The sequence below is a fragment of the Megalops cyprinoides genome, chromosome 5, assembly GCF_013368585.1.
Source record: "Megalops cyprinoides isolate fMegCyp1 chromosome 5, fMegCyp1.pri, whole genome shotgun sequence".
In the NCBI taxonomy this organism is placed as follows: Eukaryota; Metazoa; Chordata; class Actinopteri; order Elopiformes; family Megalopidae; genus Megalops; species Megalops cyprinoides.
The window spans coordinates 12,836,648-12,852,417 of NC_050587.1; the positions used below are offsets into that span (position 1 = coordinate 12,836,648).

At 40.9% G+C, this 15,770-nt stretch overlaps 1 protein-coding gene across 2 annotated transcripts in view; it reads right to left on the reverse strand.

Annotated features, from left to right (window-relative positions):
- The window catches only part of dym (dymeclin), a 105,430-nt gene that overhangs the window by 50,345 nt on the left and 39,315 nt on the right, over positions 1–15,770 (reverse strand). For both annotated transcript variants that reach the window (XM_036529568.1, XM_036529569.1), the window contains exons 11-13: positions 12,078–12,203; positions 5,104–5,217; positions 4,681–4,775 (exon numbers count right to left, since the gene is read on the reverse strand). In XM_036529568.1, coding sequence (XP_036385461.1) covers positions 4,681–4,775; positions 5,104–5,217; positions 12,078–12,203 — 335 coding nt within the window. The remainder of the gene's footprint in view (positions 1–4,680; positions 4,776–5,103; positions 5,218–12,077; positions 12,204–15,770) is intronic.

Below are 15,770 nucleotides of genomic sequence, written 5' to 3' on the forward strand. Positions count from 1 at the left end.
CTTGTGCACACTATCCCCTGCTCCTCTGCCAAGCACAACACCTAAGGGAAAGGGAAGCGAACGGCGGTAATGAGGTCTTTAACTGGCTTCCCCCTCACACTCGGCGGTGCAAACAATCCCTGTCGCTTGCGGTGTGGACGGATAATTACCCTGTAGAGATCTACGCTGCCCTCCTTTCCTTATACGCGTTGTCTGTTTCAGGATGTTCTTTGCCAAATGTAAATGAAGACATTTTGGGGACAAAAGGAGAAATGATGAGGGGGGTGGGAGCTCTAATGAACATGTTAGTGGTTCTGGGCAGAAGTAACTGATAGTCATAGTTAACGCATAGTCAAGAGGGAGAGAGTGCTGCTTACTGTAAAGCTTACTTTTGGTATTAACCATAAAATTGATAGAAATTTTGATGACTAACCAAGCCCTCTAGATTCATAGTTATTCAGACGTAACAGCAATCTTGAACAGCTTAATGCGTGGATTTCAGCATTAATATACAAATACCTAATTTATAAGGAAATGATGCTTTAATAAACATCTAAATAATAACTCAGGTTCTTCTAATTCTCCGAGGCGAAGCATCAACATCTGTATCAGCAGTTTCGTTGGCTGGGCTCCACCTTCATCTCTCTAGTTTCAGCTAGATTAAGGTATGACTAGATTAAAGTAGTTGACTTTTCAACAGACATCGGTACAACCTGACTTCCAAATTTTTTATATAAGCGAGTGCTACATTCCAGAAGATGGCCTAGTAATCTATTATTCTAATTAGTATGGGTTCAAGTAAAATATTGAGAAGGTACTGATACTGTTCAAATATTCGTATATTCCATCTACATATACATATAGAGTGTTACAGTGTAGACATTCGTCATTGTGACACAGTGCATGATGCTTCAGGACTGACAGGGCCCAGACACCAATGATAAAATTAATGGTCCTTCATCTTAGGTCCACTGTTACAAGTTGATGGACCTGGTTATTAAGATTTAAACCGTGAGCACCAACACAGGGACAATAACACTAACAAAGAGATGGCAAAAGTAGAGAACAGAAAACAACTGCTGAGCAAAACACACTGAAAATCTGATCTAATATTTTGATGATAGTGGTTTTAAAGACAACTAATTTTCACTATGTAACCTTTTGTGTCAGTGTACATTTTTAATAAGAGCAAGCAATCTCATTGGAAGTGCAATCTGGATATACATGGAAAAAAAAGACTCTAAAACAAAGCCCTTTCTCTGCCAAATTAAATCATGCAATTATCACAAACAACACTGAGTACTTTTCAATCATGATGAGACCAACATCAATATCTACTTGTGAAATTAAACCACACAATGGAATATATAACTCAAAGCCACACATGAAGGGGAGAGAGGATCAGCCAATTGCCAATTTTAATTAGTGACAGTAAAGTTCAATAGTCACAAATTGAATGAACTCTCCACAAAATTGGAGCTGTTGATCATAATGACAACCAGTAATCAGGAGTGCTCACACTTCTGAGCAATGTAGATGACTATAAACCCAGACAACTGTGCTCAGCTCTGCTCTCATGCGGTCTATTTTATCATACTGACAATAACAAGACAACAAAGCTAATAAAGTCTCCAAAACATTTCACTCAATTTCTTGCAGCCATATTAATATCAGCAGAAAGTTTAACTACTTCTCATCACAATAAGTAAATACACTAAAACATCACATTTTTGTTGCAATTGTATTATTACACATTATATCACTTCGGTATTTCTGGTATTTTTTTGTGCCCACCACAATTTCCCAGACCTGCTGCCTAAACCCTCACTGGCCAACTAGAGCTAAAAATCACCCATACTCAAAAAGGTCCACTGTAAATATGTAGAATCAAATACTTTGAACAATGAGCAGACTCCCAACAATATTACATGCTTAAGTAAATACAGCTCTTAAAATCTTCAAAACATCAACATCAAACGTGTTTTTGTGAGCCACAGGTTAAATGGGACATTCAAAACACCTTAATTAAAACACAGGGTAAGTAAATGTTTCTATGAAGATGTCCTTGTTAGAATAATCCTCAAGTCGTTTTAGAAGTAAACTTTTGTTATGAGTGGTGCGCTAAAAAGACATATCTAAAATCAATCTTTGAGAAAGCTGCATAGCACATTATATATGAATATTATAAGTGAAGAGGGCTTGTAAGGTGGCATGTTCTTTGGTGAGACTGTACCCTTGATCACAGTATAAAGTACTTGAACTGAACTGCTTCTTACAAATGTAACTTCATAAATGGATAATCTGAAAAATGTAAGATGTGTTATGTTGCCATGGATAAGGGCTTCTGCCATGCCAATAAATACTCATACAATAACAATAATAATATACTGACCTGTTATGCAATGCATTCGGTTGTATTATAGTAAGATGATTAGGGACATGTGGGTAGACAATAATACACAATAAGTGTACCTTTAACAGAACTCCACAAACACTGGACAGAGAAAAATAGACTCTAGTTCAGCTCAAAAGCCTTGAGAAATCAAACCCTGAGCAAACAGCACAATAAAATAAACAAAACTAAAAAAAAAAAAAGTATTATTTCCCCTCGCCTGGAAAATGCAATGGCAGAATAATCATTCAGATAACATGGACAGCACTGACCTTTATTTCGTCTACTTTGTACATTTTGTCTCCAATTCTTCACTGCACGTAACCAAACAAAATTGTCACTGGCACAAAAGGGAGAACAATGACATAACTAGCCTCAGTGCCAGTTTACCATTTAATTAAGTTCTGTTCATCTCTGCATAGAGCACTGTAATGCATGTAATTGGTTTGTCTGGAACTGGGTTCCTGGTCATTAAAACAGTTGCTACGGATGCCACGTAAACAATTTGTTACCATCCATATTCTCAAAATGTTCTCTAAGGCATTTAATACTAAATAAAATTCCAATAACCAACTAATTACTTCACTTCATGGAAAAAATAGCAGATATATATTAGCAACAAAGAGGAACACATATTACGAGTGAAATATAACCAGGACAACACCGAAGTGTAAAATCTGTAAAATCATGGCCCACAGATAGCAATACAAACATTTAGAATTTGCAGAAAACTTGTAATTAACTACACCATTAGTTTTAGTTGAAGTGTACCAAGAAAAAAAAAAAAATCATCATTTTGGGGAGAAAGGTTGATAATCATGGACAATATTTCATCTTCATGAATTATTCATATTTATTCACATCATGAGGTGACCCTGTAACATACAGTAGTCACACTGTGAGGTTTAGCTAGACTGTACAGTTGATTTTCCTTCAACAATGACATGATATTAACCACATATATTAGATACAATTAATAAAAACATACAAACAACATTTTGTATTTCAGCTACTATCTTTACTGGAGTAATATTCAATTCATGCTAAGATGAGGATCTCTCAAAGTAATATATTGGAATATCTTAAGTATATTACACTTCACAGATCAAAACCCCAGTCACAGCCACTTTGCCATAACTGAAAAAACCCACTGGTACAGACCTGGCTAAGTCATGTTTACCACAGTATTGAAGCTGTGGTGAAGCTAAGGTAGTGAGGCTGGTATTTTTAAAGCTCATTTTGTATTTATTCTGTACTTATTTGAAGTTATTAAGGAAATTATTTAATAAACACAACTGAAGTCATCACATTATTATGGAGCGATTTAGGCACAACTTACTTTACAATCCTCTGCTTACAAGGAATCCTTCGAAGCTGAGATCACTACACATAACCATAGTTGGGAAAGACGGCCTACATCCAGGAACGCACATCCTAGTCCAATAGCTGCTGAGGAAATTGTCTGATTGACATGTTTTGAGTATCCACCTGCTCACAGCCATTATGAACACTAATCAGCTCTATGGTGGGGTAGAGCCTTGCCTGACAACAGCATGCATTTAATGTCATGGTCATTTGGCACTTTTATTGGCAAACAAAAAAAAAAACGGTAAGAGAATTTGTAAGATACCGAAACACAGGTTATAAGTAAAGATGAACCTGGTTAATCTTGGTTAACTTTCCAACTCTCTTCATGTCACTTTTTTTCCCAAAACCACCTGCCACTTATTGGAGCTACATGTTAAATTGACTTTTAACAGTACAGAGAAACACATTTATTGTCTCCATCAGAACAGATAATTATGTCTTTTAAACCAAGATGTAACCAATACAATAGTAAACTGTGGACAACACTCCAGGGATATCATCAGACAAACTAACAGTGGTTAGCATGCTTGTCACAACTGGACAGAAAATGTATGTGGTTTAAAACTGAGTCTGGTTTTAAAACATACTTTGTTGTAGCAGATTTAATCTGACAAACTCCTTTGTTCTGTCCACCCCAAAGAGAGCAGCAATGAAAACAGCCAGCCATTCTTATATGGGACCAAACAAAGGTACACACTATTTACAGTGCTATCTAAGGCTAGTTGGAAGAAGGATGTTCAGGTTTGTATCAGGTGGTTTGTTTTACTCTCTTCTGCACTCCTCTGATCTCTTGGTGCTGGGCAATATGCTTAAAAAGCCCTAACCTCCTTCCTCTCCACCACGCCAGACCTCTGGCCCTCAGTCCTGCAACAGGTTGCTGCTGTGTGCCGAGTTAGCGCACTCCTCTGACAGACACCTGACAGCAAAGCACAAGGCCTCACCTGATGATCCGCTGGGCTGCGTACTGATGCAGGCAGCGGAACTGGGCTGACATGTTCGCCAGAGCTGCCAGGCAGTTGGTGTGGAGGTATTTGTCCTAAAAACGAGACAAAAAAGTAAGACCAACCATGATAATGATGGATCAGTTAGCAGTTAGTTGCTAAAATGTTCAAAAGGGCATCTTTGAATGGTGATGGAAAAAAGGAAATATACAATTTATTTAATATTTTTATTAAATTGTTTATACTTATTTCCATGATAAATACCCGTGATGGAAAAAAGAATGTCAAATTCTAATGGAATACAACACAATTTCAAGCGCAAAACAAGTAGAGAGGTATAAAACAGGATCAAAACACACAACAAAAACCAAGCTGTGAATACTGCTGGGAACGGTACAGGGGACTGATGGCCCTCGCACTCACCCGCGTCCGGGTCATGTTGAACTGGATGGTCCGGATTACCACCAGGATCAGCAAGCTCCCGAGGGAAATCTCAGTGAGACTACGCTCCGTGTACCAGGTGATGTTCTTCAACATCTGACAGTGACAGAGTGAGCAGAGTGAACACTTTCTGACTGCAGCATCCATGATGGAGGTGACTTTGAACAGATAAGGCTGTTTACTCCAAAAATAAAAACCTGGATGCAGTTTCTAGCAATGACCAAAGGCTAGTATCTCATATCTGCATATACTCATATCTCATACCAGTTTCACTCTAACTACACAGCAACCACAAGGCATGTTTGCTGGTGTTTTTGAAGTGGAAAAAACATGCCGACTTTGTATGGATGAGAATGGCTAGACATTGATGTTGAAGACTTTTGTTCTCTAAAACTTTAGAACTCAAAACTGGTAATTTAGATGTCAGATATTAATATGGGTTTGTGTGGGAGTTAGCACGACACATGATAATTTTGGCACACTAACACTAATTAATGTACTATAGAAAAGTTCAATTTAATGCCCATTTATCTATGGCAACCGTTCGGATGTTATTTATATGGCTTTTGGAAGGGAGGATTTTTTTTTTCTTCAGTCAAGTGACAGCACAGGAGGAGGCTTTAATGCTACAGGTGTATCATTTGATAATGCTACAGTTACGAATTCTACAGTTATTTCTTCCTGTCTTGCAGGTTACTTTGTCATGTAAAACTAACTAACAGTGTGAGGAGCATCACCTGTAAACACAGGTGCTTCCACAAGTGGAGTCCAGGTTAAAATACATTGCTAATCTGAACCTGTGGCCATGAGTCCAGAGCCAAATACTAAACCACATCACTTTCTGCTAAGGCTAACCTCTCAGAAATGCTAAATGAGAAGAATACAATGATGGTAGCTACTCTCAGAATGCAATACGTGAATTTTTCACTGCACTAACAAAAAGTAGTGCTGGACAGTAACAGTGAGGGGAGTGTTCCAGCAGGTGTAGCTGTGGATTGATTAGCAAGTAAACAAGGTAGAGATGGGTATGTGCATGTGGGAAACACATCCAATGTCTGCAATTTATCTACTGATCTCCTGCAGCAGGCCTCATTTTCCACACCATTCCATTGAGGTCTATACCGCTGGCTGTAGGACTAGTTATTACCATTGTATTTAAGGGTCAATCTCAGTAACATCTACCAAACACCCCCTGAAAGCAAAGGTTGATCATTGCCAAGAAAAATCAATGCCGTTATCCAAATATTCATATTCTGAGGAAGAAAAAAGGAACCAACAGAAACCTAAATACTTTGATCTGCAAATATTTAATATTCTGAAACACCTTTGAGGTATATTCATTTGTCCATTAATCAATTTCATGAAGAGTGTGATACCGATTCATGTGCTCCGTATTTGTGTGAGAACTGCTGTTGTCATTTTGTTCCCTCCATCTGAGAGAAATGAGAAGAAAAAATACTGAGCAGGAGTCTTTAGACAGCTTTACTACAGTGACAACTGCATGTTGATGAAGTCCCTGCAAAGGTAGAGAGGGGAATCTGCAGTGTCTGCAATAAGGTCATTTCAGAGGTCAAGGCTGTTTTGCATAACAATTTCCTCCATCACAAGTTAAAAGACCACTATGTATGAAGTGATGCACCAACAAATCCTGTGTTTTTAATAAGATTAAATGTAATTTTTTCTCAGTTTCTCAGCATTGCAGCAGTTACTGTATTCTGCTTTGTGAGTGCTGTATAGTTACAGTGAGACAGTGAGACAGGGAGGTGACAGGTGACCACAAGCAAACTGTAACAGGGGTGGAATAACTACTGTACAACTGGAATCTCACGAAAAAAGTATTGGCTCCACATACTGACATCAAATGGTGAGTACTGCATGCTTAAAAAAAATCATTCAAAACCATGAGCCCTGGTTTGGCCATGAACTGTCAGGCACAGACATTATTGAGTTTAAGGTCTCCCTTTTTTACAGGTCACAACCCAAAGTGACTGCTGACAGAGCGAATTAGCTGAACCCTGCTTCTTAGGTCAGGTTACTGAGGGAACCACTAGGTCATTAGCCTTAGGCTGTGATGACCCAGATGGCCCCTGAGAGACAATGCAGAGGAACCACAACTGGTTTTTCTTTATCCGTTTCTGCTTGTGCAACTAATCGATCGTATGTTGATCAACTGGACTGACAATCTGCATAAAACATGCTGCTAAACCTCATAGGGTGGGACAGCCTCAAATCTGTGTTGCTATTCTGCTGTGCCTCTAATCCCTCCCAGGTGAGGGTTCAGGTGTAATTAGGCCAACTGATGCCAGATCTGTTTTGCTGGGCTGGAGACACTGCTGTGGTCTACCTCAGTGGACTTGTTCTAGCTCGCCCGGAGAGGAAAACAGCTCAAGTCAAATGAGGTCTGGACTAAAAGACACCCCCTTTGGGCGCTTGTCACAGAGCAAGGTATTGTGGGTGTTTTTTTTCCCCTTGTAATGAGTTGAGGGTTTACTATACGCAGTGTCTACAGCCAATGTCCTTAGTCAAGGCCACTTTCTCTGGAAGTTTTAATTCTGTCGCCATACAATAATCCCAGGCAGCTGCAGTTCTCCTGCTAAAATGCCAGTATTGATACTGCTGTGTTGACAGGGTGCTTAGCAACTGTTTCAACGGCACACCATGTCAGGAGTGAGGAAACGGTTCAAAATGAAATCATTCGATTTTTTTGGCTCTGTGGACATACAAGACAGATTTTTCTTTTCTGAAAAACAACTCGAGGTACAGCAAGAAATGTCATCTACGTGGTTAAGTGGCATTTTACAGAAGTACTTCATTGTCAGTACATCAGATTTAATCATTTTGGTTTCACTCCTTGCTAAATCACTGTGGACTTTTTCAAGAAGGACTGCCATTCTGCCAGCGACAACTCTGCGGGAAGCGCTCCAAATTGCGAGGACGGTTTCCCTAAAACCAAGTCTTCCATGTGTAAACACCAGGGGTTTTCTCCTGCTGCATGCTCTATGATTTAGGAGCTATGTGAAAAGAAGTACACCGTATTGTTTGTGTTGCAAACGCACACACCCTAGCATATAGCACATGGATAATGGTGAAGTAAGGGGAATGTCATTAGCATCCAGCTACCACTAGCTACGGTATTGACTGACTTGTCAAGTCAATTTATCCGGTGCAACACTGAACTATGTCACAGTGACATGGCTGCTAAGCACTTGATGACAACAGCTGCAGCTGGCAGACAAAACATGATGAACTATGTAAGAACCGCGATGAGAAACATCCCTGTGCCATGTAATGCTATGCTCCCTTTCCCTGTAAGTTCCTACATCTGAATATTTAGAACTGCCAGGAGTTCACATGGGACTTTAAAATTAAAAGTTAAAAATAAATCCAGCTCAGTCATAATAAACATAAAGTTTCACCAATACATTAAATGTAGTTATTCTAAATTAGCCTAAGAAAACTAAATCCAAAGATGGTACAATGGAAATCAGTCTATGCTGATGAAAATGTACTGAAAGACAACATATACTAAGAGTAGTTATTGGCTATACTGATGGGACACAATTGGATAGTTTTATTTTGATGCTGTATCCACATGACATTATTTTATAATGTATTGCTATTAGAGAGTAACCTTTAGCTAGCAGTCATGAAATAGCAGAAAACTTTTAATTTTAATTGTTGTACTATATCTTTGATAAGACTGTAAGTTACCCAGCTACATAGTTACTGTGACATAACAATGCCGTTATGATATAGTACAATACAGAATATCATGGCGCACTCAGCTGACTACATACAAATGCCATCCACTGGGCTAATCTCCAGTTTGGCTCAGTTGACAAGGTGTGCGTCCTAAGTGCAGGCCGAGCCCGTGGCCTCAGTTCAACAAGACCGAGTCATCAGCCAACAATGATGGGTAACCCACAGTGGCGGAACACAATGGTTTCCTTCCACCAGGGACAGACGCGGGTAGGTCTGCCGAGACTTCCTCACCTCCCTGCTCTCAGATAACCCATTTGAGCCTACAGGTTGCTCAGGTGGCATTGATGGAATAGCATCTATCCTCCACCTGGCGCCAGCTACACTGTGGCTCTGTGTGACTTGGAGTCTGAAAAACAGTCATTGGCTGTGTGCGAAGGATTTCACTGTGTTCAACATCACTGCTGTGAGACAAGTTTACTTGGAAACTGGCAATTCCAAACAGCACTGCATAAAAAGGGAAAAAAGGTATAAAAATGTGGTCTGGCTCAAAAATGTAATCACTGACTGATTTCAGCCAGTGGGGTTGTTGCTATGTAATTGGCTAGGCCAGTGCATACCACATTAAACTGACCCCTCCTGATGACTACCAATCACGATTAATCTTGCTGATTTGTGGTGCCAACTCACAAAGGAAGTACTCCTAATGTGACCACTACTTAACACCCAGTTGAATACCTTCCAAAATGCCCTCATGACATTTGCAGAGAAATGAATTGGCCTATGTTTGTACCCATCTACTCTTACATGTCAAAATAAAAACAGCCTGAGAGCAATTCATTTTGATCTGACATGTGCTGAAATATTACATACAGTATCGGACTACTGAAGTCTGCATTTGTTGTGTGCCTTGGACTGACATTCAAACACTCTCTGATATGTGAGGGACCTCCATTTAGTGCTGACGGTAGAACAATAATAGCTGCAATGGGTCAAGTATGAATCGCAGAACAGGACAGATGGAGGGTCAGTCATTCGGTGTGTACTACTTACAGTACAGTAATCACAGCAATCAATCAAGCTTAGAACAGGGGTATAATAATAATTTCAACAACTGCTGACTTCTGCTTTATAATCCCTGTGTGCAGTGCTCAGGACAGCCCAGAGCAATGCTGTGTGAATTACAGTGGAGGTTACAGACCAGTGGCTGTGGAGCACAGTCACAAACACACCCTGCCTGTTCCCAGAATTACATAAACCGGAATGAAACTGCTGCTGCTGCAACCCGAAACTAAGAACGGAAAAATAAACATTCTTCTGCAGCTCGCAAAAAAAGCAAGCCTTCTTGAATCTCTCCAGCAAGATACAGAAGAACGGACTGAAAATGGATGTTCCCTCAAAAGCTTCCTCTTCTGCTGCGAGCGGATGTGTGGAAAACAGGCGGAATGCTTGGTGCCAGGCCAAGGGCTTACACAACAGAAAATGAAAAGAGCCTCAGACTTTGTGCTGAAGAGTGTGAAAGGCTATGAATGAAATAATAAATCCTGTAATAAAGTTGAAGGGGGGGGTCCACAATGCTCTGATTATGAAACATGGCTGTTCTTCACAGCCACTTTTAAGAAAAAAAAAAAAATCAGGACATTTAGCAAGGTTTGTGAAGCTGGCGCCCCAGAAAATGGCATTTACCTTTTGCAGCAAATCACCCTGACGTAATGTGACATGTGCTCAATAAAGAGTAGGGTGTGTTCATACGTACGTTCATGGTAGGACTCTGTCTTGTTTAGCACCTGTGCACCAATATTCACTTCACTTCCCAATAACTAGACAAACTCATTTGCACACCAACACTCACAGCACAGACCCTTACAGTAGTAAACTGTAGAGGCCTTTTGAACCCACGCAAGGCATGTTATGGATTGGCTGGCGCATAGCACCCCTGTTTCAGAATTCAATTCTGCAATCAATTTTCTAGTCTCATAAAAAACAGCTGAATTGATTTCTTTCAGCTTAAGTTTTTAAATCGTTACACATTATCAAAGACAAGGAAAATCAACCTCTAATGTTGAGATGTCCAAAGCATCAAAAATCCACAAACAACTGCTTGTCCAAGCAATTGTTGAACACTTCACTGAAAAAGTAGTCATCTTAAGAAGACATACAAAAATGATTTTTTCTGAAAGAATCTTTGAAAATGGTGCCCCTTGCATGAAGTCTGTCATTTGTCAGTGGAATTCACTGAAGGCACTGAAGTACAATCACTCAGTAAGCTTGTGTTAACACAGAGGTGGCAATTCCTTATTTAAATACCTATTTAAATGAATTTATTTAAAATGCGAGTAGCCAGTAACACAGACAGAGTTAGTCAATGGTCAAGCTTGATTTCCTATCATTCCATCAAATGGTGTTCCTATTTTTCTATTTGGGTACAGTGCATTCTTCTCCACAACAAAATGCTAATTTGAGAACAAACTGCACATAGTGATCAAAAACACTGAAAGAATCCTTCCCATATTAAAGCAGTTTAAAACGTTTTCAAGCAATCCACTCGTAAAAATTGACTTGGGCCCTCGAACAACATGGTAAAAATGGAGTGCAATGTTATGTAGTTAATGAAAAAAGCTGTTAGAATTTGAATACAGAGTACCTCTCATGTCGTGGCAATTCCCATCATCATCATCATCTCTTGTCAACTTGCTATGTGACACTGAGGACACAACTCCTTCAGTTACCCTTTTCTGTCGGGGCTAGTGCCCTAGCCTTTGACCTTGACTGGGTCGGGCTGCAAGGCAGCGGCACTATTTGACCCATAGCTGGAGTAGGGATTGGTATAGGGCCAGGGTGTGTCCACACACTGATGGGCCATGCGCCAAATACCTATTACGGGGTCCCTACTCCTCTGACTATTCCCATAGTACCAAGTATGTAAAATATTTTGAGAAGTGATGCAGTTTAGCTACATGCCTACATTTCAGTCAACTTGGCTAGAATAAGAACGAAACTTTCCTCAGATGAAAAATCCTGCCCTCTTCTGTCTGACTGCTGATGTGAGCACATGCCTTTGGTCTATAAGAGGCTCAGTGGAGTCATCGAGCTTCATTTGCAGAACATATGGAATGGAAAGTCTGCCATGCTGCACTGCATACAGTGAGACAAATTTCAAAATGACATCGCTTTTCCCCGTAACCTGACTCAACGCGACACCTTCCACCCCCACCACCCCTTCCATCATGGTGGCATCCACTGCACAAGAGTCTCACCACTTCATGGATGGAGCGGTTGAACGTGTCGTCCTCGGTGAGGATGAGGAGGATGATGAGGGCCATGTAGACGTGGTGGGAGTTCCTGTCCTCCACATGGTACAGGATCTCCAGGATGGGCATCACCTGTGGGAGGAGGGGGGGGGGGGTTACAGTGGGGAACATAACGGTCAGGCATGGTCTGCTTCTGCAGAAGATCAATGGACATAAATATAGGCTGGTAACTGCCTACAGACCTGCTATTCTGTGAGCGTGTGCATGTCGGTCTCTGTGAGGTGACTACCATAGGGGCAGTTTCCCTGCCATTATTTCTGTTGCAGTTATGCAATTTTTGTCCCAAGTATGCAGACGGCGCTGTCTGTTGTTGGTGGTATGTCGGCGGCTGTGTAGCATAGTGGTAAGGAGCAGGGCTCGAAACAGAAAGATTGTGGGTTCGATTCCCCACTGGAGCCCTGCCGTTGTACCCTTGGGCAAAGTACTCAACCCAAAACTGCCTCCGTAAACATCCAGCTGTATAAATGGATGACATGTAAATACTGTACCCTTTGTAAGTTGCTCTGGATAAGAGCATCTGCTAAATGACAATAGTGTGATATAAATGTAATGTTGCTTTGTCAAAGGGTGGACCACATGGCAGTGCCCGGCTGGATGGGGCGCGGCCACTCCGTCTGCGAATCTGACGCAGAGGAGCCAGGCGTCATGAATGCACAGAGGACTCCATTGTTCCGCTTTTAACCCCCCCCCCCCCCCCAAAATAGAATCAGTGGGACATGGGGGCTGCGAGCGAGTTTGTGGGTACACCCTGCCGCTGGTGTGCGGGAGAGCGGCTTTGCAGCGCCAAGAGGAGCTGATCCTCCGCCACAGGTGGGCCTGAGAACGCGTCGCTCCGGGGGAAGCTGCAGACGGCCTCCTTAATGCATTTAAAACCTGATAAGATCTCATCTGCCAGCACACAGGGCCAGATCAAGTGCCAGCTGTCTGCCATTTCCCACTATATCAGTGATAAACAATGAGGGCCAAAGACAAAGCGGATGACTAAGATTACCCTGAATAAATTTGCACCTTCCCCCTGGATTTGCTGGCCGCACCTCAGGATCCTTATGAACAGGGAGAACAGCGACCGGCCCAAAAGTGTTAGCCCATCTTTGCCTGTCCTGACGGGTCACGTGGTAACAGTTGCTTTTAAACCCTTGTTTCTGTCATTGAGTCATCAAGCACAGCAGTGAGAAAAAAGGCAATCAATTCCCTTTCCATGTGACGACACCTACTGTACCTACTACAGAGGAAACCTACAGCCATCACAGAATGATATATAATTTATGGTACTCACATACAAGAAGCGATCATGACTGCATCATGTGTTCATGGATCTACTATATGCATTTTGCTAAAAAAACATTAAGGAAATGATCCTGTCATTACGGAAAGGTAAAGCCATTTGACTAAAGGTCTATGCTGATAGAATATTACTCAAGGTACAATATATGGACAAAAGTATTTGGACACCTGACCATTACATTGTAATGACATGGTATTCAAAAACATATACTTTAATATGGAGTTGGTCCCCCTTTTGCAGCTATAACAGCTTCCACTCTTCTTGGAAGGCTTTCCACAACATTTTGGAGTGTTTCTGTGGGAATTTGTGCCCATTCATTCTGTAGAGCATTTATGAGGTCAGGCACTGATGTTGGACGAGAAGGCCTGGCTCGCAATCTCCGCTCCAGTTCATCCCAAAGGTGCTCGATGGGGTTGAGGTCAGGGCTCTGTGTGGGCCAGTCAAGTTCTTCCACACTGAACTCATCAAACCATGTCTTTATAGTCCTTGCTTTGTGCACTGGGGCACAGTCATGTTGGAATAGAAAAGGGCCTTCCCCAAACTGTTGCCACAAAGTTGGAAGCATAGCATTGTCCAAAATGTCTTGGTATGCTGAAGCATTAAGATTGCTCTTTACTGGAGATAAGGGGCCTAGCCCAAACCCTGAAAAACAGGTGTGGCCAAATACTTTTGTCCATATAGTGTATGCTTGATTGCTGAGCCTCCTAACCAGGGGGATCATGGGTTGTGCTGCAGGTGGGAGAGTGCGGTCATGCCCAGCTCAGTTTCTGAGGTAAAAATCCACATGTATAAAAGGAAGATAAAATATACAAATGCGAAGGCATTGTTGGCATTTTAATTATGATTTTCACTGCCATTGCCTAATATTCATTTACATGTAAAATCAAGTAAATTCAACATAATGAAATTCATAATAAAAAATACTGAAGGAGTCAGTGGGATTCTGCTTTGTATATACTAAATGAAAAAAAAGAAAAGTGAAATTAAAAAGGTGCCCTTTCGAAAAAGGTATCAAAGCTTTCTGAAGAAAATATGTTTCTGTTATATTAACTGGAAATGTCATCAAAAATGATGAGTATTCAAAGGTAAATAAATCAAATCCATGGAACACATTTCTGAATTACATTAATAAGCCTCTAATAAATTGGTAAACCTCAAGGAATATATTAAATTTGGGTAGACTACTGACATTTTGCTTCTGCGCTCCAATACAGTCACAGACACAATACAGGTACAGTCATATTTAAAAAAATATTCGGCTACGCAGAGCTGTCGGGTTGTTTTTTTTTCTTTCCAAACCAGACAGAATGTTCTGAATGATCACTAAGGACAAAGAACATTCTCACAATAATATTCTTCTGGTACATAGGTTGAACATGACCTGAGCAAAACATTTAAAAGCAAGAGGTTACAAACACACACACACAACTCCTTGTTATAACAACTACATGTGTACCATCGTAACATAAATATGTATAGAATTAATGCAAACCATACCTGCTGCATCCAATATGACAGACCAAATTAAAAAAAAACAGTAGACTGTTTAAATGATAAAACTGCAGAAAATGAGCCTATATTGTTACATTGGCGACAGTGAGAGCGTGGCTTGGTGAAAAGCGCATTAAGCCATTTCCAGCCCTGAGACGACTGTTGTGGTAAGATCAAAAACAGACTCCAAGGTAACAATCAAATAGCTTAAGAGCATGTAGCGCTTGTCCAACAACCAACTGTGCTATATACATACATTTCATATTATGTGTACTGCAATAATGTGCATCTGATGAGTTTGCATTTTACAAATTTAATATAAATTATACCAATAATAAGTTTATTTTTTGAAGATTCCATTATGATAAGGTGCCTCCCGCAAATGTGCCTAAATGCACATTCTGAACTGGTTTCAAGCTCACTACACACACCGATCTTACCTAACTGGAATTACAGTACTGCAGGATAAACTCCTGTCCAACTTTGGTCACAGACCGGGAGTCGAATTTGAAAGAACTTCTCAAAGCAGCCAGGTCTGATGGATGCAATTGCAGCCACTATGAGAAGGTTGATTCCACAATTTGCTGACATACGAAATCGTACCTTCAGAGCGTGCTTTGCGCTGAAGTGGAAACAGCGCATACCGTTACTGCAATGTATTTATACCTTACACGTTTTATACTTCACTGGTATTGAGCTGGTATTTGTGTGTGCTCTGCTGGTCTGGGGGGGACTAGGTGTAATGAAACAGAACAAGGAAGCAAAGGACTCAGAGGAGCAGTGCAGTGTAGAGCAGTGAACAGTGGCCGGTCGGGGTCAGAAAGCGGGGACCGGGGCGTAGGAGGAAGATGTGCGGCGGCGCA